Below are 21,373 nucleotides of genomic sequence, written 5' to 3'. Positions count from 1 at the left end.
TCCCCTGAGCCTGGTTGTTCTGTCCCAAATGAGATATTTTCCCTGGAAAAGTGTTCCAAGTTTCCACATTGTCCATTTTTATGGACAGAGGGGTAAAATTGCCATTCCATGTGAAATGGGGTGAAAAGCAAAAACTTCTCTTGGTTCCCACTGCTTCAGTACAACAAACTTTGTGTTGGCCATAAAGATGGGGAGGTTGAGGAATTCCAAGAAAATCATGGGCATTTAAAAGCTAGAAGTGAAATAAGATTGTGGTTTACTCAATATTTATTTTGTAAAATCAATATTTTCTCGAAAAGTTCCATCAGCTTATTAAAAGGAATTATTGTAGCAGCTGGGACAGAACTAGCTTGGATCCTTCACTTCTGTGTGTAATTCTGTTTTGATTTAGGAGCAAGCCTTTGATCCATATGAAACCTTGTCCCAGGATATTCTTTCTCCACAATTTCATGAGCATTTTAACAACTTAATGGCCAAACCTGCTGTGGCTCTCCACTTCCAGGTGAGTGCAAATGAGAAATACTGAATGGCTTTAATTCTCATATTTCAAAGGTTGGAATTCTGTCAGTAATTCTTTGCTTCCAACTAAGGAAGAAATCCTCAAGGTCCTTCCCTTCCTTCAGTGTGAGATATTTTGACTTTGCCTCTTGCTGTACAAACAGGGCACAGCTCTGACCCCTCCATGAGTGTTTTTGCAGGTTTTTTTTCTCCTCACATCCTGTAGGAGAACAGAGAGTGAATTCTCACACTGCCACTTTTATTTTGCCTTTTAAAGCCAACCACAGGCACACAAACATCATATTTTCATTTTCTCCTGTGCATATCCAAGGCCTCCTGCAGCCCTGAGCCTGTGACTGCTTCTTTTTCTGGAAATTCTTCAGTAATTTCTTAGCCATTGCTGGCCAGCAGGATAATCTGTAATTCTTTTGTTGGTTTATTGCTTCCTTCTGCCTGTGTAGCAGATTTATTAATTAAAAATGCTGCTCAGGCTGGCTTGGTGTTCAGAAATACCCTTAGAGAAGCTGCTGAGCAAGTGATGGTCACTGGTGCTCCCAGTTAAGACCAGTTTAGTGGTACTGGGACATCTCTGCAGGATCAGATCCCTCTGAAATATTCCTTGGGGAGTGAGCAAGGAAGGCTCTTTGCCTCCTGCCCTCCTAAATTTAAAGCTCAAAGCTGGAATTGAATTCTTTATTCCAGATTAAATTGATATTTAAGTCAGGTGGTGAATCTGGCCTCCTTTCTGTCCCTGAGGTAATTCAGTTTCTCCTCAGATGGAAGATGGCAAGAATTTCACCACTGTTTGGAAAAATCTCTCCTCATCTTACACCCTGAATTACTGCCTTAGTCAGCTACTGGGAATGGAAAATATTTCTCATTTTTTAAGTGATAAACCTGTGATTCTCAGTTTCTGAGAGTGATACTGATTTCTTCAGTACTCAGTGAGGCCTCCATATTTCTGTGGGATATTGGACATAATGTGGGAGGACAGTGAATATTCTGAGTATTTCAGTGTAAATAATCCTGTTTTTTTTCCTTTCCAGTCCACAGCTGAAGGATTTAAGGAGGCTGTCCAGTACGTCCTGCCTCGCCTCATGCTGATCCCAGTCTATCACTGCTTGCACTACTTTGAGTTGCTGCAGGTAAATGGAGCCACACTCTCATTTCTGACTGAAAATAATTATTAACATAGAAAATCTGAGCTTTTAAATAGCTGGTTACATTTTATTTATTCCCTCTGAAAATTAAAATTATTTGACACTGGTTACTTCATTTCTGAAAAGTAAAAGCGTATTTTAAAAATCTTAAAAAACATCTGTTGCTCTCATGTGAACATTTGAACTACATTTTATTAACAAATATTTCTTGAACTTGAGTTCTAATATAGGTAAAAATTGAATACACAAATCTAATTTCTTCTTTCAATGAGTTGTGAATTTTTTCTCCATTCAGAAAAAGCTAAGCAGGATTCAGTCAGAATTCTCAGGTCACACTCCAGCTGCAGCTCAGTTTATTATTTCAGAATAATCCATTCTTAATATTCAACCATTTGTCCTGAGTTCTAACTGGAATTAGCTGAGGATAATGTAAAAAAGGTTCTGTTTGCCCCATTGTGTGGGGAAAGTTTGTAATGCTTTAAAGGGTAAATGAATTATTAACTAACAGGGATGAACTTCAATTAAATGGGTAAAACACCCTGTGGCTATAGCTGACATTTGGAAATAGCACCAGAAATGATTCTTTGAGGTTCTCAGTGTAAAATCTGATGCTGTACAGGTGAGTTATAGGGTGTTGTAAAGGATTTACTTGTATGAAGGAAGAAAATAGAATTTATCTATAATACAACCTAAATATTTCTAGGAGTTGTGTTAATACCAGATCTGTAATTAATATTTAGCACAAGCTTTTTTTTTTTTTTTTTCTACTTAATTTCACTCTTGTTTTCCTCATGTCTGCTGTGATTTTTTGCATATCCTGATTTAAATAAGTAAAAACAAGGGATGAATTATTTTGACCTATCCCAAATGAATGAATTGCCAATATTTTGCAGAAAAGTGAAATCTCAGAATGGTTTGGGTTGGAAGGGTCCTTAAAAATCATCTGGTTCCAACCCCTGCCATGGGCAGGCACAGCTTCCAATACACCTAAATCTGTGTGATTTCAGTAAATTTTCAGCTATGAAGCATTTCTAGTGATAATCAGTTTAAAAAACAGTTCAGAAAAACTTTTTAAAAAACACAAACAATCTTAATTTTCTACAACTTCTTGACAGGAGAGTGGGGGACAGGAGGGTCAAGCTCTGCCAGGGGAGGTTTAAATTGGATATCAGGGAAAATTTCTTTATCAGAAGAGACTCTTTCAAAATAATGGAACTTCCTTTTCCATGATCATCACCTGCATGGGATAATTCTCTGAAAATTCTGAAAATCTTCCAGGTTGAAAAGCCAGAATTGGGCCAGGGACCTGCCTGGTGCTGAAGGTCAGGCTTTTAATGCCCCATTGTGTCTTAGAGCTGGGGAAGTGCATCAGGATGAAATTTAAGGATGAAATCACGTGCTGCCACAGCTCTGAACTTGGAGCTGGTTTTACAAGTGTAAAATATGTTGTGTTTTTCTCCTTTTTAGGGAAAAATTACCACGGGTGCCTTAGAGAGCAGAGATCTTCTCCTATTTTTGATATATAAAGCCTGGCAAAATAATTTTGTCGTGTTTTTATTCATTTTAAATGATCACACAGCATGAAAGATGAGCATTTTAGCAGTGAAATCATTTAAATTTGACCTTTATGCACAGTGTATGAGATTTCTGAGTCGAATCTGACATTTGGCTGTCTCACAACCTTGTGATCACAGAACAGAAATATGAAATATCACCCTGGAGAAATATTCAATCCAGAGTATTTTGTTGTGTTCCCATTAGTTACAGGTTTCAAATTTGCATTTTATGTTGTACTTTGAAAAAATCCTGAATTTACAGCAGGGATTTTTAGAAAGCAGAGTGGTTTTGGGGATAAAAAGAGTATTTATTCCACAATTCTAATATATTATTGTATTATATGTTATATTAACTACATATTAATATATGTAATTAATATAATAAATGGTTGCAATATTATTAATTACAATATAACATTATATGTTACCTTAATACAATATTAAAAACTGGTGGTACTGCTTCTCTGTTGCCATTGCATTTGCCTCTAGGAATTATGGTTGAAGAAGACCAAAATGAAAGCAGAAAAGCAACAAAACACTCATATTTTCACAGTTTCAGTAGGGAGAGAAGCTCAGATTGAGACTTTTACTCCTTGAGGAAGTTACCAAAAACCCCTTCTGAATTGGCAGGTGAACAAAATAATGATTTACACAAACACAGGCCTCAATATTTGCTTTTTTTTGGTAAAACAGCTAAACTAAAATGAATATAATTAAAGTGTGAAAAGCCTGAAAATTCTTTCCAGCTGTAGAACTTTTCCTCCTTGGTGGAAAAACCTTCAGGATCTGCATCAGAGCCTCCTCTTTGCCTGAGCACAGGGATCAAGGTCCTGGATGGAATCCTTCCTTCTCCCTGGCACAGGATTATCCCTGATTGCTGCTCCTGACTCATCCAGCAACATCTGAAATTATCCCTCAATTGCTTCTCCCACCTTTAGGATTCTGCATTTCACACCATTTCCATGTTCTTTGCATTTCCATAGCTGGCAGCAAGGAAAAGGAGAATTTCCAGAGGTAGACATCTGATTTTTTCCCTTTCCTGTACTGTTCCTCAGCTTCTGAGAAATTTTGAGCCACAAAACTCTTCCTTTTTTGAATATGGAGGTTCTTTGGGCATGGAAAACTAAAAATTGAGTCATTTAAACAACATGGGAGTGGACCAGTGTGTCAAATCCTTTTCTCTCAATTACTTTTAGAAGAAGCTGAGGGATCTTTGCTGAGGGAGTGTAGTGGGGAAAGGATAAGAAAGATTCTGCCATGCCAGTGAGTGTAAGATTTCTCTTCAAGTCTGGAGGTAAAACAGAGTTTATCCCAAGCTGCACGGCAAGTTGTCATAATTTTGCCCACCAGTTTATTAGCTTGAATTTTCCTTTTAAAAAAAGCGCAGAATCCCAGACTGGTTTGTGTTGGAAGGGACCTTAAAACCCATCTCATTCCAGCCCCTGCTATGGGAAGTTCAGGAGATCTTGGAGGTGAAAAGGGTTAAAAAGAAGAGTCTCTCTTATTTTTTCAGTAGTCTTTTAGGTACCACCTTAACAAAAAAGAGGAACTTTAAGCTTTTGCTCAAAGCGTGTTCCTACCAAGTGGATGGAGATTATATGAAAATCGGTGGAATTTCCTAATTCAGGAAGTTTCTGCTGAGTGGTGGAGATGGATTTAGTCTTTATACAAAGGCAATACATTTTTTGTCACTGCCTTTACATTTTTCTGTAGTAGCAAATCTTGAATTTCAGACTTTCTTTCACTGTTTGCTCTGTGCAAAACTGATGTTTCTTCTTGAGTTTGCTGAAGGTGGCACAACTCAGGATGATAAGCAAAGAGGGTCTTGCTCCTGTCTTAAATTTGGATTGTTGAGATGGACTCATGGAAGGAAGACAGACAGACTTCCATAAACCAGCTCTGAATCCTTAGTTATTTCAAACCTTCAAACTCTTGAATCAAACCAGTTTGATACAGGATGTTGTTGATGAGATAACAGGCAAAATAACACCTGACAGTTAGCATTAAAGGGGAAAGGGAGGGTAAATTAAAGGGTAGAGGTTTCTAAACTTGATGAATATCCAGTGATTTTTCCTGAACCTCTGACAAATACTTTTCATTTCATGCACACTACTTTTGAGTGGAGCTCTGTGAAAAGTCACTGACTTGAAATTACCAAAATTTCACTGAGTGCTGATCATAACACCACGTGAGAAGGTCTTCCAGTCTTTTTACCCTGCTAGAAATGAGGCAAATCTGAAAGAAAAATCAATGTTTGTTGTGTCCCAGCAATTGCAGGAATGCAGTGAGGATGAAGAGGACAGGGAGTGCCTGAAGCAGGCCATCACTGCCCTGCTGAACCTGCAGTGCAGCATGGAGCGCATTTACAGCAAGCACTCCCCGCGGCGCCGGCCTGGGTAAGCACCCCCAGAGCCTCCCCACAGCTGGCAGGGAGGGAGATAAATCACCTTTTCCTGCTAGAAAATCTCTGTGTTTCCTTTTCAAGGCATGTGTGCTTGCCAGGTTTCTTTGTAGATGGAGCAGCATCCCAAAACCTTACCCACTAGTAAAAATAATGTGAATATTTGTCTTGGTTTGAAAAGACAGGTGTCTGTTAGGGAAGGTGGGGGTCTGTTCTGAAATGGAAAATGTAAACTCCTTCTCTATGAATTATAATAATTTTGAAATTAAGGGGTTTTCAGGTAAAGATGCGGGAGTAGAAATAACAGTTCTTTATTAGGAAAATTAAAAATACAAATGCAATAGTACAAAAAAACCAAAAAACAAACCCGTGCCAGAGTCAGAGCAGGCCCTGGCAGGCTGTGGGTCAGGCTGGTGGCAGCAGTGCCATTCCATGGGGGCTCAGCCCTCCTGCAGTGCCAGCTGTGCTTCTGCTGGAGCAGGATCCTGGACAAGGCTGGAGTTTCCCTCTGGAGCTCCAGGGCTGCTGGAGATGGGCCTGGGCTCCCTCTGGGAATGCAGTGGGGCAGAAAGCTGCTCCTCTGGGAATGCAGTGGGGCAGAAAGCTGCTCCTCTGGGAATGCAGTGGGGCAGAAAGCTGCTCCTCTGGGAATGCAGTGGGGCAGAAAGCTGCTCCTCTGGGAATGCAGTGGGGAAGAAAGCTGCTCCTCTGGGAATGCAGTGGGCAAAGGCTGCTGTGGTGTCCCAAAGGCTCAGATTGGATCCAGGTAGGAATGCTTGGCTCCTCCCCTGGGCACAGCCTCTCCCCATGGGATGATGGAATTTTCTCAGCCATGCAGGGACACTCAGTGGCCATGAACAGCAGAGATCTCCTGGAGGGAGGATTGGCTGTGGGAGAGACAAAGAAAACTGCCCAGAGAGCAGCAGAGAACTGCCCCAGCTCTGACAGATGGGAAATAGAACACACACCCCTAAACCACATCTTACAAGCCAGGACAATATTCTACCCCTTCCCCACCAGCTAAAGCAGTGCTTTATTTGGAACTTGATAAGGACATTTTGAGGGAAAAAAAATCATGATTTAAGCAGTTAATTCCATTGATGATTTCAGTCTTTTGGGATGGCAAATCTGGAGCGTGCCCGTTGTGACTTTTTCTGTTCTTCCCTCAAGGGAGCCGGTCTGCCGCTTCTATCACCGGCAGATCAGAAGCAAACACTTGGCCATCAAGAAAATGAACGAAATCCAGAAAAACATCGACGGCTGGGAAGGCAAAGACATCGGCCAGTGCTGCAACGAGTTCATCATGGAAGGAGGGCTGACAAAAATCGGGGCCAAGCACGAGCGCCACATCTTCCTCTTCGACGGTTTGCTGATCAGCTGCAAAACCAACCACGGGCAGTCGCGGCTGCCCGGCTACAGCAGCGCCGAGTACAGGCTCAAGGAGAAGATTGTCATGAGGAAGATGCAGGTGGTGGACAAGGAGGACACGGCAGAGTACAAGCACGCCTTCGAGCTGGTGTCCAAGGACGACAGCAGCGTCCTGTTCGCCGCCAGGTCGGCCGAGGAGAAGAGCACGTGGATGGCGGCGCTGATCTCGCTGCAGTACCGCAGCACCCTGGACAGGATGCTGGACTCGGTGCTGCTGCAGGAGGAGAACGAGCAGCCCCTGAGGCTGCCCAGCCCCAGCGTTTATCGTTTCGTGGTGGAGGACTCCGAGGAGAACATTGTTTTTGAGGACAACTTGCAGAGCAGGAATGGTATTCCCATCATCAAAGGGGGCACGGTGGTGAAGCTCATCGAGAGGCTGACCTACCATATGTATGCAGGTATCCTGAGCTTGTTGTTCTTACGTGGGTGAGGAAGTTAATCCTTCTATCTTTAGCTTTTTTCTGCTTGTAATGAAATGTAAAACAACATCTGCAGGGAGTAAAAATATGTTATTAAATCACCTGGCTTTGCAGGCAAAGCTGTAAGAAAATTCTGAGTATGCAAACCTTTCATCCCCTAAAAAACACAAAAATATGTTTCCATGTTTCATCATGGCCAAAGCAATGGAGCTGTTACAGGCTGAGGCTCTGAGAAGGAAGAAAAGAGTTGAAGGTTGTATTTATTATATTTATTTTATTTTTTATTTTCATTTTATTTTTTATTTAGCTGTATTTTTTATATGTATTACATTCAGCCTGCCACGCTGTGAAGTATCTGGGTTGAAGGTTATATTTATTATATTTACTGTATTTTTCATATTTATTACATTCAGCCTGCCACTCTGTGAAGTGTTTGGGTTGAAGTGGATGCAAATCACCATCAGCATTTTTCCGCCTTTCCCTGTCTGAAGGGCACAGAAGTGAAAGCTTGAAGGAGTTCCATGAAGTGCTGATGCTGAGGAAAATGTTGGGTCTCAGTTTTGGGGTGCAAGGGGAAGCTGGTGCTGTTGGGACTGACGTGCAATTTTTGTTAAACTTCCCCAATAGTTCAGCTGGTCAGGGAGAGTCATTCCTCAGGGGAGGCTGAGACAGAGGTTTTAAGAGAACATTGGATGTGCAGTTCAGTATTTTTCAGGGAAATGCACCAAAGAGCTGAGTGAAAATTTCCCAAGCCCTGTCATTTTTGGTCTTTTTCAAATACAGTGCTTGCCTTACAACCTCAGTGTCTTTTCTGCAGATTAAACTTTTTCTTTGTATTTTATTTCTGATCTTTTGCTATTGGATAAAAAACCCACTGCTGTAATTTTCTTATTCAATCCTTACAGACCCTAACTTTGTTCGGACTTTCCTGACCACCTACCGCTCCTTTTGCAAGCCCCAGGAGCTGCTGAGTTTGCTGATAGAAAGGTGAGCAGTGATCCTCCTTTCTGAAGGCATGGAAAAGGTTTGGAATCGTAGAATAAAATCCCAGAATGGTTTGAGAAAGGACCTTAAAACCCATCCAGTGCCACCCCCTGCCATGGGCAGGGACACTTCCACTATCCCAGACTGCTCCAAGCCCTGTCCAGCCTGACCTTGGATGCTTCCAGGGTTGGAGCAGTCACAGTTTCTCCAGGAATTCTATTCCAGGGCCCTCCCCACCCTCCCAGCCAGGAATTTCTTCCTCAAATCCCGTCTAAGCCTCCTCTCTGTCAGTTTGAAGCTTTTCCCCTTGTCCTGTCACTCCAGTTCCTGATGAGTTTTGTATATTTGGAATCATATAAAATCCCGAGTTGGAAGGGACCCACAAAAATCAGAGATTCCAAGTGCTCTTTTCCTGCTCAGGATCCCAGTGTCAAGTTTCAGTGTTCTAGTGAAGTTTATAAACCAGTAACTTTAAAGCAATGATCCAGGTTTTCAGTGCAAGCTTCCTTTTCCCAGTTTAAATGAGATACCTGAATGAGGTATGAGCTGGAGCACCTGGTGTGTCTGGGCTGTGGGTGGTGATGTTGTGAACTGCTGACTTGGCTCATGAGAGGGTTGAGTGCACAATGGAAATCAGGACAGAAACGTTCCAGGCAGTTCATTTGAAGGCACAGAATTAAGGTAAACAGCATTTTAATGCAGTGTGGTAAAGCTGCTCTTAAGCTCTCATCTAATCTTCCCTTAATCAAGCCAGCAGATCCTTAAAAACCTTCTATCCCAGTCTAGACATGGTGTGATGAGCAGAGAAGCAGTGAATTAGCAGGGTGTGGAGCTGGGGAGGAGGGAATTCCAGGCAAACCGGATGGCAGAGAAGCACCTGCTTCTCCCCACACTGAATTTATATAAATAACATTTCTATAAAGTGCAGCTTGTGCACAGAGGGTTGTGCTTTGTCTGGGTTGCCATCACTGTGTGGTGTTTTCCCCCAGGTTTGAGATCCCTGAGCCTGAGCCCACGGAGGCAGACAGGCTGGCCGTGGAGAAGGGGGAGCAGCCCATCAGCGCCGACCTGAAGCGCTTCCGCAAGGAATACGTGCAGCCCGTGCAGCTCAGGTGTGTGTGCCCCCAGCCCTGCCCTGGCACTGCCAGCCTGGCCTGCCTGATGGCCAGAGCTCCTGCAGACTCTAATCTCTGCTGGAGACTTTAGCCATGTCTGCCAGCAGCATAATATCCCAAATCGTGTCCTGATTAGTCCCAGCGACTGCTGGAGCTGGCCCAGCTGGGATCCCCACCCACGGCGCCTGTGGGTGAGGGATGTGGAGCTCAGAGCAGGGCTGGCCACGCTCTCAAAGCATTCCTTGTTCCCAGCCCCGGGAAGATAATTCCTCTGTTCCCAGTTTTCCAGCCCTGCTGGTGTTTCACTCCCTTTCCCAGCCCCGTGGATGTGTTTGCTCACAGACAGGGAGACTCTTGTCTGTGCTGCACTCTGCAGTGGGCTGCAGGGAATCTTCAAGGTCTTGCTGACCAAGCTAATTTGGGGAACAATTAAGCATTTCTAGCATGAATGAGAGTAATTGTTGCCCTGATTGGGGATTGAGACAGGAGGAGACACAGATCACAACCAGTGTTTGCTTGAGCAACTTTCAGTCATTACACTGATGAGTAACATCAAGATGTTCCTATTAATGGCACATTAATATTACTATCAATATTAATTCTACTAATAGTAATTAAGGCAATTAATTACAGAGAACCCTCAGTTACCTGCTACCACACATTCCTGTTGGAGCAACAGCAGTTGACTCAAAGGGTCACCCTGACATGCCAGTACCTCCAAGGTGTTCAGAAAGTCACTCGGGGTCCCATTTTTATCAGACACCCATGTGCATATAAAAGATTAAAAAAAGCTACATCTGTGGTAACCCTGTAGTTTTCCTCGACACAGAGCTGCCACCACCTTCTTGAGTGTGATCCAAGTCACACAACCTCAGTGTAACCTTGATCCTCCTGTGTGCTGCTGGCCTTGGGCAGCTTATCAGGCCCTTGGTGTTCCCACTTTATCAGCTCCTGTGGGTTCAGCAGCACCAGAAGTCTCCACAGTTATCAGTTCCTGGGAGAGCTGCCTCTCAGCTCGTGCTTTCCCTGGTTTTGCTGTTTTCTGGGAGCTGCTTCTGATCCATAGTGTGAATTTCCAGTAGCTTGAAGCTGCCTTACAGCTGCAAATGAGTGAGTTTGAGCTGTTGGTGGATAAACTCAGCACTTTGTGCATTCCAGCGTTGTTAAAAACATTGACCTCTGCTTCAGGGACTGCAGTTTGGGAAGAAGGTGGAGAATTGAAGGTGTTCATCCCTTCCTTCCCTTCTTCCCTGCATTCTCCATCTTGTAGAAAATGCAGTGCCCAGGCATGGAAAGGGCTTGGACACAAAAAAGTGCATGTGAGGTGATGGGAAGGAGGAGGTGCTCAGCTGGAAGTGCACTCAGCAGATCCAAGAATCTCTGGCTTTCCCAGAGTTTTCACCATGGGATCTCAAGGGCAGAGATGGATTAGATAAGATCCTGTTACATGAAACTTGGATCAAAACTTTGCCTCTTGGAATGTGTCATTGGTTTCCAGCCTGAATGATCTGTTTGGGCAGCAATTCTTTTATGGGATAAACCCTATTTTTTACCTTGCACTGGAAAGAGGAGAGTTAAGGAATTTTCCATGTGTCCTTCATTTGTCCTCAATGTAGGGCTGATTTTTGCTCAGGTGATAAATTGCACCTGGATAAATCAAAGTGTTGAAGGTGTGAGCTCAGCTTGTTTACCTGCAGAAGAGACAAACCAGTTTTTTATTCTGATTTATCCTGAGTGCAGAAGGCTGAAAAGCAGCTGGAGTTCAGTTTTGGAGACTGATTTATTAGTGATTTGTGTAAGAAAGAGTAGAGAAAAATCAAGAGGAAGTTTAGTGTTATCCTTAAAGGATGTACTGGATCTAATCAGGCCTTTTGGGTCATGAAAAATTGTATAAGCAGGGCAGTAACAATAACTTGGAAGCTGAAATTTGTGTGTAGGAAAAAAAAAGAATTACAAATTTGCTTTCTTAACAAGTGGGAGATCCTAATTAGCTTTTTCATTAAAAAAAAAAAAAGCACCAAGAAAAAAAGGAAATTACAAGGAAAATTAGAAATACCATTTTTATCTGATTTTGCTACGTTTCTTCCTCTCCTGAAACTATCTCAACATTGGCATTTTTTACATTAGATTTTAAAATAGCATCAAGTTATATTTATGCTAAAACTAGTCTTTAAAACCTATTAATCAGGTTTTAAACCCCTGCCAAGCTCAGTCTTTGCTCTGCTCCTTTGTCCGTGTGTACTTTGAGAGTCACCAACTACATGAATCTGTAACTTGAGTTCTGTAGGATTGTGGTTCATTTATATGGGATAAGCCATGGAAGTCCTTTAAAAGAAACTCAATATTTTTTCCTCTTTCCTCAGAATATTGAATGTTTTCCGGCACTGGGTCGAGCACCATTTTTATGATTTTGAGAGGGATCTGGAGCTGCTGGAGAGGCTGGAGACCTTCATTTCCAGTGTCAGAGGTGCAGTAAGGGGGGTCCTGTTCCCTTCCCACATTTTGGCACAACTTGCCAGTCTGATTCTGATGGATTTTAGGCCTGAGAATACATTTACACACATGGGTAATTTTAATGCCTTTAATTGAGCTGTTTATGAGGCTCCTCTTTACATGAGGAAGCTTTGGCCTGGAGCCTAAACAGCTCCTAAAAATGATTTCAAGCATTAGGATAATAATACTTTAAATATATTTCCTTCTGGACAGTATGGTCATCCTTGCCTGACTCTGTAATTCAGGCTGTCACCTTCCCCTTCTCCATAGAGAATTCTTTCCCTTTTCCATCCTGATTTTTCCCATTTATAGAAAGTTCCAACTGAAAATCATTATCCTTTTAGAAGAGGATATTGGGCCCATTTGGTATCTCTTCTTTATGAATTAGATTTTTTTGGCAGCCTCTGTGGAGGGCAGCAGTATTGGCATTTTTAATCCTTATCCTGGTAATTCCAGGTTTTCATTTTCAGAGTGCCAAGCCTTACATTGGGCAACATAATTCCAAGACAATTAAAAGACCTTGGACACAGGGTCACTTTTTTCCACACCAAAACTGTCAGAGGATGTGGTTAAATAGAACTGGTTCCACATGTGCTTATTTGTCAGTTGGTACAGTGTGAAAACCCATAAGGAAAAAATAGAGCAATACAAGGCTGATTAATTTACATGCAGAAATGCAGAATTCCGAGTGTACATTCAATTTCTGGGGGGAGTTGGTTTCACTAAATTATCAAAAGTCCTTTAAAATCAGAAGTTCCCAGAATGGTTTGGGTTGAAGGGAGCTTAAAGTCCATCCAGTCCCACCCCTGCCATGGCAGGGACACCTTCCACTATCCCAGGCTGCTCCAAGTCCTGTCCAGCCCGGCCTTGGACACTTCCAGGGATCCACAGCTTCTCTTGGCCTCCCCACTCTCCCGGCCAGGAATTCCCAGTTCCCATTATCCCATCTAACCCTGCCCTCTGACAGTTTGAATCCATTTCCCCCTGCCCTGTCCCTCCATCCTTTGTCCAAAGTCCCTCCAGCCTGAGCTCCAGTTCCCAAATACATTTATTTACAATATTCCCTCCCCAGAGATTGCTCTATAACATTGACATTTATGAAAGAAAATGAATTTATTAATAACCAACAGGTATAACAAGATCAATGCACTTTTCCCCTCTCTTGGACTTGTAGTTTAACCCTCCCCTCTATTATTATAAAAGCAAACTTACAACAGCTTTAAAAAACTCATGTATGTTGTTTTTTTTTTAATGATTTCTCTTCTACAGGAAAATCCATGAAGAAGTGGGTGGAGTCCATTGCTAAAATCATCAAGAGGAAGAAAGCCCAGGCAGATGGGGTCAGCCACAACATCACCTTCGAGAGCCCCCCGCCGCCGCTGGAGTGGCACCTGTGGCGCGTGGGGCACAGCGAGGCCCTGGAGCTGATGACCCTGCACCCCATCGAGATCGCCCGGCAGCTCACCCTGCTCGAGTCCGACCTGTACAGGCACGCTCAGCTCTCCCACTCTGCTTCTCTTCTGCCCGGGTTTGAGCAGCCAGGTGGCTGCTGAGGAGGGCGGGAGCCTCCCCTGAAATGGAAAATGCAAACCCCCTCCCTCCAAATTGTTATAATTTTGAAATTAAGGGGCTCTCAGGCAAAGATATGGGAGTAGGAATAACAGTTCTTTATTAGGGAAGATTTTTTTTTTTTTAATTAATAAATAAACAATGCAGCAATACAAAACACCACTGCCAGAGTCAGAGCAGGCCCTGGCAGGCTGTGGGTCAGGCTGGTGGCAGCAGTGCCATTCCATGGGGGCTCAGCCCTCCTGCAGTGCCAGCTGTGCTTCTGCTGGAGCAGGATCCTGGACAAGGCTGGAGTTTTCCTCTGGAGCTCCAGGGCTGCTGGAGATGGGCCTGGGCTCCCTCTGGGAATGCAGTGGGGCAGAAAGCTGCTCCTCTGGGAATGCAGTGGGGCAGAAAGCTGCTCCTCTGGGAATGCAGTGGGCAAAGGCTGCTGTGGTGTCCCAAAGGCTCAGATTGGATCCAGGTAGGAATGCTTGGCTCCTCCCCTGGGCACAGCCTCTCCCCATGGGATGATGGAATTTTCTCAGCCATGCAGGGACACTCAGTGGCCATGAACAGCAGAGATCTCCTGGAGGGAGGATTGGCTGTGGGAGAGACAAAGAAAACTGCCCAGAGAACTGCCCCATCAGATAGGAATAGAATACACACCCCCATTTCCAACCTAAGACACGTTTTCTTTTTTTTGTGTGTGTTAGGGTTGGGATTAAAAGTGCTTGAGATGGTATTTTTGTGTTTGGATTGAAATGTTTATTATTTTTATTTATATTGTAGTGTAATAAGTCCTGAGTTTTATAATACTTCACTAAGAATTTACAAAATGGATTGGTTTAGCTCTTTCTGCAAGGTTTTTTAAGGGTAAACTGTTTAATTAAGAAATGACACTTAAATGATTTTTACTTTTAACTTAACAACTAACTATTTGTGTTTTGCAATGTGTATTTTTCTATCTAATTATACAATATTACTTAAACTCATGAAGAAGAAGGTGAAGGAGAAGAATTAGCTACTGCTTTAAAACTTCTGTCTTGTTTCATATATATTATTATCTTTTAAATCTTTAAACTCTTGAGTTTTCCACTCTGTGATATTACACACTTTTATTTAAACTATACACTCATAATCTTAGTGCTGTTGTATAGTTTTGGAAGCTTTCTCTACAGCTTCAGGTTAAATGCAGTGTTTGTTTGAGGGTCAGTGTCTTTCAACACAGAAGGTCTAAAATTCTCAGCATCCAGGGTTCCAACACTCTTCACACCCTTTTCTGTCATTATTTCACAAAGAAAAAGCTCCTCATTCACACCATCGATCAAAAATACCTGTGACTTCCAGAGTTTACAGGAAGAGGTTTCTTTGCTATGTTCTCTATGTTAAAATATGCAAAGAAGTGGAAAAAAGAGGTTTTATCTCTATATCAGACTTGTGATAACAGAAATGCAGGGGGGATAATTCAGGACTCTTACAAAATTCAAATTATAAAATCCTGTTCCCACTTCAGTGACAGGTTTTGAAACCAGCTGGTTGCTGCAAGTGCTTCATCTTCCTGTTTTCAATTTTTAACTCTTCTGAAGTTGTTTTCTTGCCCTTTCAGAAAATTAAACTCATTCCTTTGTAATTTCCTTATCTGAAAATGCTTCTTCAAAATTATCCAATTTCAATTAAGATAAAAATGTATTTCCTTCTGCATTCAAGCACTCACCAAAAAGTTGTGTTTTGTCGTAGATTAGATGGCATTGGATTTGTGAAATATCAGGTCGTGATTGAGAGGAGAAATAATATTTTAATGCAGAGACAGAAATTAGAGTTTTTACTGGTACTGAGCATTTTGCCTCCTGTTTTCTCATTGCCAGGGCTGTGCAGCCTTCTGAACTCGTTGGCAGTGTGTGGACGAAGGAAGATAAGGAAATCAACTCCCCAAATCTCTTGAAAATGATTCGTCACACTACAAATCTCACTCTGTGGTTTGAAAAGTGAGTGCAGTGCAGTGGCATTAACCACTTTTACCCTGGATATTCTTGGGGTTTGCTGCTTTATTTCTGCCAAATCCTCCCTTGACTTTCCAACTCGAACATATGTAAGATGTGATTACATCAATTCATACTTGAGATTCTGGAGAGAGAGCCAAAATCTGCATGCTGGATGGGTTTTCATGGGAAATTTTGATCTAATAACTCAGAAAGTGTCAGGTTTTATCTCTCAGTGTTTCTCAAATCCCATCTTTTGATCAGGTGCATCGTGGAAACGGAGAACTTTGAGGAGCGAGTGGCTGTGCTGAGCAGGATCATCGAAATCCTGCAGGTTTTCCAAGACCTCAATAATTTCAATGGTGTTCTGGAGATTGTCAGTGCTGTGAACTCTGTCTCAGTGTACAGGCTGGACCACACATTTGAGGTGAGTTTAGGGCATGGAAAAAGAAATTAAATCAGGATCCAGACCTGGATCCCACATGGTTCTGGAGTGAAATCCATTGCTGGCAGCAAAGCCTCCCTGGGGCAAAACAGAAAAAAGAAGAATGTGAATAAAATGGTTTGAGTTTTGTATGGCTCTGAAAAGCAGCACCAAGGCCTTGAAGTTAAAATCAAATGTTTAATTTTTATTAAAGACCAAATTTTATAACTTTAAAGTTAAAATAACAATCTGTTTTCAGGAATTTCAGGATCCACATGACTGAATTGTTGGGGGCTATAATCCAGAGGAAACCATTGCCACAAGAGGTTCTTTGAAACCTTCATTTCAATTCCCAAATTTTGCTCAGAGAACCAGGGAATTGCCTTGTATTTGCTTACCATGCTGTTAAGAACATTTCCATCCCTATTTTTTTTTTTTTTTATTTTGACAATTCAGGCACTCCAGGAAAGGAAAAAGAGAGTTTTGGATGAAGCAGTAGAATTAAGCCAAGATCATTTTAAGAAGTATTTAGCTAAGCTCAAGTCAATCAACCCTCCCTGTGTGCCTTTTTTTGGTAAGTGACATCCAGTTTTTTGTGTGGTGTCACTCTGAAGCTGAGTTTGCTGCAGATGTATGGTTAAAAACTGCTTTTTTTTTTAAATCAGGAATATACCTAACAAATATCTTGAAGACAGAAGAAGGGAATCCTGACTTCCTTAAAAGACAAGGGAAAGAATTAATTAACTTCAGTAAGAGGAGAAAAGTGGCTGAAATTACAGGAGAAATTCAGCAGTATCAAAACCAGCCCTACTGCTTACGTGTTGAGCCTGAAATCCGGGTAAGCAGCCAAGAAATATCTCTCTGGGGATTGGAGAGGGAGGAAAATGCCAAATAATCTTCTAACACTGGACCTAATTTTGCATGAATTGTGATTATCAAAAGAGGGGGGAGCAGTGGGTGGTAGACAACAAAGAACCACACAAATGAGCAGCCAAAAGTGGTGGAAAATGTCATTTTGAATCACTGAATTACGAGTATTTCATTAAAATTTTCTCTGTGTGCTTATTTTTTAAATATTCTTGCTACTTGTTTCATTCAGAAATTCTTTGAAAATCTCAATCCCATGGGGAAGATACCAGAAAAAGAGTTTACAGATTATCTGTTCAACAAGTCCTTGGAGATTGAACCTCGGAACTGCAAGCAGCCACCTCGATTTGTGAGTTTTTTCCTGACATTTCATGGGCTCAGAGAATACCCTGAATTGGAAGGGAACCACAGGGATCATCAGGTCCAATTCCTGCATTATTTAATTAAAATTAAATTGCTAAAATTCACTGACCACTATGAAAATAATACACGGTTACCTCAATAAACTATAAAGCTATATAAAATAAGATATATTTTCTTCAGAATTTCTTATCCTGAGCTGATTTTCCAACTAAACTTGATTTAAAAATACTTCTACTCCTGATGTTTGTCACTACTAAAATATATTACCTTTGTCTGATTTTAAAACTCACATTTTTCCCCCAAAACCTGAAATATTGCTGTTATGTTTGTATTTCTTACCATATAGTCATATGATAATATTGAGTAATATTTTTCATTTCACAATACCAAGAAGTCTTATATTAAGACTAATTAAGATATTACTTTTATACATAATATGTTCAATTTTCTTTAAAATAATTTCTATTTTTGTTTTGTCTAAATATTTGATATTATTGCAAAAACTGCAGACTTTACCAGATGAAGAAAATACAGTTCCAGTTAAAGGAGTAGCAATTTTGGGTTTAAAAAACCTGGCTCCTGGAGCTCAGAGTTCTTTTTTAAGCAGGAACATCACAATTTGGAGCACTTGTTTTTTATATGTTGTAATTGCCTGAGGAACTGGAGCCATGTCTAATTTTTTGGAAGAGCTATAAATCATTTTTGCCATCTCTTGTTAGAGGAATGAGTAAGATGATGTTACAAATGTGGCAAGAAAACACCAGAAATTGCTGTTGCAAAAGTGCTTCTTACAGTAATTTTATTAAAATCTTCTCTAAAAATAGGAGTCCTCTCAGCTGGGCAGGAATTCTTTACAGCTCATGATTTCCAAAGAGAGAATCTTACTGGAATTTCAGGAAAATCCAGTTGTGGGTGCTGTCAGGTGCTGGACACCACTGAAAGATGGGGACGTAATTCACTTTTTTTTTGCAAGGCTCAGCTTTGATCTGTGCTGGATTACACCCAAGCCTAACCAGGCTGGGTTTGTCCACACAGTGACCTGGGTGCAGGAATTTAGTCCTGGATAAACTGGAGGACAGGGACAAGTTTCCAAGTGTGTCCTTGATCCTGGATGTGTGCAGGGGCCCTCTGTGGTTTTGCTGTTTCTGTGGTGTTGCTCTGGGGCTCTGCTGCAGCTCTGAGGGGCACTTGAAGCAAATTTCTATTTCCCAAGGCTGATTTTCCCAGTGTTTTGTCCTGGTTGGCAGCAGAACCTGGACTCTTCATTCCTCATACTTGTGGGGAAAAAGAAGATTTCTTCAGCTGCATCCACAGCTTCCCAGCAAACTCCTGCTGTGTAAATTACACTGCACCTCCCATCAGTTGTACACCTCTGCTGCTCTTTGAGAAATGCTTCCAAAAATACCTCACAGAGCCTTGGGAATGGCAGCAGCGTTGGGAATGCTGCAGTGGGGAATGGCAGGAGTTCTTGGGATTTCTGCAGTGGGGAATGGCAGCAGTGTTTGGGAATGCTGCAGTGGGGAATGGCAGCAGTGTTGGGAATGCTGCAGTGGGGAATGGCAGCAGTGTTGGGAATGCTGCAGTGGGGAATGGCAGCAGTGTTGGGAATGCTGCAGTATGGAATGTTGCAGTGTTGGGAATGTTGCAGTGTTTGGGGAAGTTGCAGTGTAGAATGGCAGCAGTGTTTGAGAATGCTGCAGTGTGGAACATTGCAATGTTGGGAATGTTGCAGTATGGAATGTTGCAGTATTTGGAACGTTGCAGTGTTTGGAACATTGCAGAGTTGGGAACGTTGCAGTGTGGAACATTGCGGTGTTGGGAATGTTGCAGTATGGAATGTTGCAGTATTTGGAACGTTGCAGTGTTTGGAACATTGCAGAGTTGGGAATGTTGCAGTGTTGGGAATGCTGCAATGTTTGGAACATTGCAGTGTTGGGAGCGTTGCAGTGTTGGGAATGTTGCAGTGTTGGGAACGTTGCATTGTTTGGAACGTTGCAGAGTTGGGAATGTTGCATTGTTTGGAATGTTGCAGAGTTGGGAACGTTGCAGTGTGGAACATTGCGGTGTTGGGAATGTTGCATTGTTGGGAATGCTGCAATGTTTGGAACATTGCAGTTGGGAACGTTGCATTGTTGGGAACATTGCAGTGTGGAACGTTGCAGCGCTAACAGCTCCCCTGTCTCCAGCCCAGGAAAACAACGTATCCCCTGAAATCCCCCGGGATAAGGCCCAACACGGGCAGGCACGGCTCCACCTCGGGCACGCTGAGGAGCCACCCCCTGCCCCTGGAAAAGGAGCCCAGCAAGATCAGCTTCAGCAGGATCACCGAGGCCGAGCAGGAAACCACGGCGTCGGCACCAACCTCGCCCAACACCCCGTCAACGCCGCCGGTGTCGGCGTCCTCGGAGTTCAGCGTCTTCTTGGACATCGATCTCAACAGTTCTTATGGTAAATAAGAACTCAGTATGGTTTAATAGTCGTTGGTGCTGTCCCTCGGGCTTCCCAAATGTGCTGGGGGTGTGTGCCAGGGTTTAAAAGAATAAATTGCAAAATTTGAAGTAATTAAATTAATTCCCAGCGTGAGTTAAATTCTCCAGTTCAGGAGTGTTTTGCACAAGAAATTCTCATTCACGTTTGCAGTAGATAAACTTGGGGGTTTTCTCATCTCTGAGGTTATTCAAGCATTTTGTTATGTGCTGCAGTGCAGTGGTTCTGTCTGGAAATGGTTTAATGGATTTCTTTTATTTCCCAGGTAACAACAGCATCTTCGCTCCTGTGAACTTGCCTCAGTCGAGTGAGTGTTGGAACTCTGTTAAATATTTAACTCTGCCTTCCCTGGGTTCAGGAGAGCTTAGTGGGGTTTAAAAGCTGAAATTTGGGATGAGAATGTGGGCTGCGTTCAGAAGGGCTCCTTTTAGATCAGATTTCCAGTAAAGAATGTAAAGCCTAAAACTTAAACTGCTGGCTTTGTTTGGGTTGGGTTTTTATCTCCAGGCTCTCACATGATTTTCTTTGTATTTTGAATGTCCTTGATAATTGTTTTGTTTGACTAAAGCTACAAATAAAGCAACTTGATAATTTCCTAATTCCACATAGTGAAAATAACTGCTCTGTTGCTGGGAAGGAAGAGACACATTTTGTACCACACCTGTGAGGGATATCCTGCATTCACCTGTGTTTTCAGCTGTTCTTTTTATTTATTCCACACACATTTTTTAAAATACGATTAATTTAATTTCCAGCTGGAGAGCACAGGCCTGATTGAGAGACAGAGCTCAGTGCACTCCTAAGAGAAAAGCAAAGGTGTGACAGAAATCACCAATACAAGTCAGGGGTTGTGTTGTTTCTTAATCTGAGGATTTTTTTTCTCCCTCTGTAAGAACTCACTTGGAGTTCCCTGGATTTATTTTCCGGTCCCTCAGCATTGCCTGCTGACTGCTGATGCCTTTTTTTGGTACTGGACATAGGAGAACACTTTGTGAGGCCTAGATCTGATCAAAGCAGTGAATTAAAGGATTTCATGCTGCTGAGGTTACTGGTTCATGTTACTGTGAAGCACAAAGATCTTACTTGAGTTGCTTTGAGTTTGGTTTGATATTCCAGAATATGTTCCTCAGATATTGCACAAGGAGTAAAGGATCTGCTTTTCCCTCTCCAGAGACTTTCTTCAGCTCCTGGGGGAGCTTCCCTAAACTGAGTGATGAGCCTCAGAACCCTCCTCCACTTCCTCCACGAAAAAAGATGGATCAGGATGCTTCCAATGCTAAGGTATTGCTGTCCTGGATTGAATAACTTTGGTGATAAATCAGGGAGTATCTAGAATCATTTCTCTTGCAAAAGACCTTGAAGATTGTCAAGTTCAACCATTCATTCAAACAGGGCTCTTTCAGTCTCAAAGACTTGGAGATGCAGAGCTCCAGTTTCCTGTTTTTAAGTTTTGGATTTGTATTGGCCACACTCTGCTAGGAATTTCAGGAACATAGTGTTCACATTCCCATCAAGGCTACAGCTGCCTTGCTTCTGACAGCACCACTAGCAGAGGTCAGGAGAATTCCTCATCTGAATGAAGATTGCTCTTTATCCAAACATCTGGACAAGGGAAATGGCTTTAAACTGAAGGAGAGTAGGTTTAGAT

General features: G+C 42.3%; 1 protein-coding gene across 1 annotated transcript in view; it reads left to right on the top strand.

Moving 5' to 3' along the window:
• The window catches only part of SOS2 (SOS Ras/Rho guanine nucleotide exchange factor 2), a 46,623-nt gene that overhangs the window by 23,234 nt on the left and 2,016 nt on the right, over nt 1-21,373 (top strand). The window contains exons 7-22 of the mRNA XM_053945913.1: nt 392-502; nt 1,545-1,643; nt 5,483-5,610; nt 6,786-7,441; nt 8,368-8,449; nt 9,436-9,558; nt 11,925-12,028; nt 13,324-13,543; nt 15,471-15,590; nt 15,849-16,011; nt 16,465-16,582; nt 16,674-16,846; nt 17,108-17,224; nt 19,425-19,686; nt 19,991-20,032; nt 20,897-21,006. Coding sequence (XP_053801888.1) covers nt 392-502; nt 1,545-1,643; nt 5,483-5,610; nt 6,786-7,441; nt 8,368-8,449; nt 9,436-9,558; nt 11,925-12,028; nt 13,324-13,543; nt 15,471-15,590; nt 15,849-16,011; nt 16,465-16,582; nt 16,674-16,846; nt 17,108-17,224; nt 19,425-19,686; nt 19,991-20,032; nt 20,897-21,006 — 2,628 coding nt within the window. The remainder of the gene's footprint in view (nt 1-391; nt 503-1,544; nt 1,644-5,482; nt 5,611-6,785; nt 7,442-8,367; nt 8,450-9,435; nt 9,559-11,924; nt 12,029-13,323; nt 13,544-15,470; nt 15,591-15,848; nt 16,012-16,464; nt 16,583-16,673; nt 16,847-17,107; nt 17,225-19,424; nt 19,687-19,990; nt 20,033-20,896; nt 21,007-21,373) is intronic.

The sequence above is a fragment of the Vidua chalybeata genome, chromosome 6 (assembly GCF_026979565.1).
Source record: "Vidua chalybeata isolate OUT-0048 chromosome 6, bVidCha1 merged haplotype, whole genome shotgun sequence".
NCBI classification, from domain to species: domain Eukaryota; kingdom Metazoa; phylum Chordata; class Aves; order Passeriformes; family Viduidae; genus Vidua; species Vidua chalybeata.
This window is presented reverse-complemented; position numbering and strand designations above follow the sequence as displayed.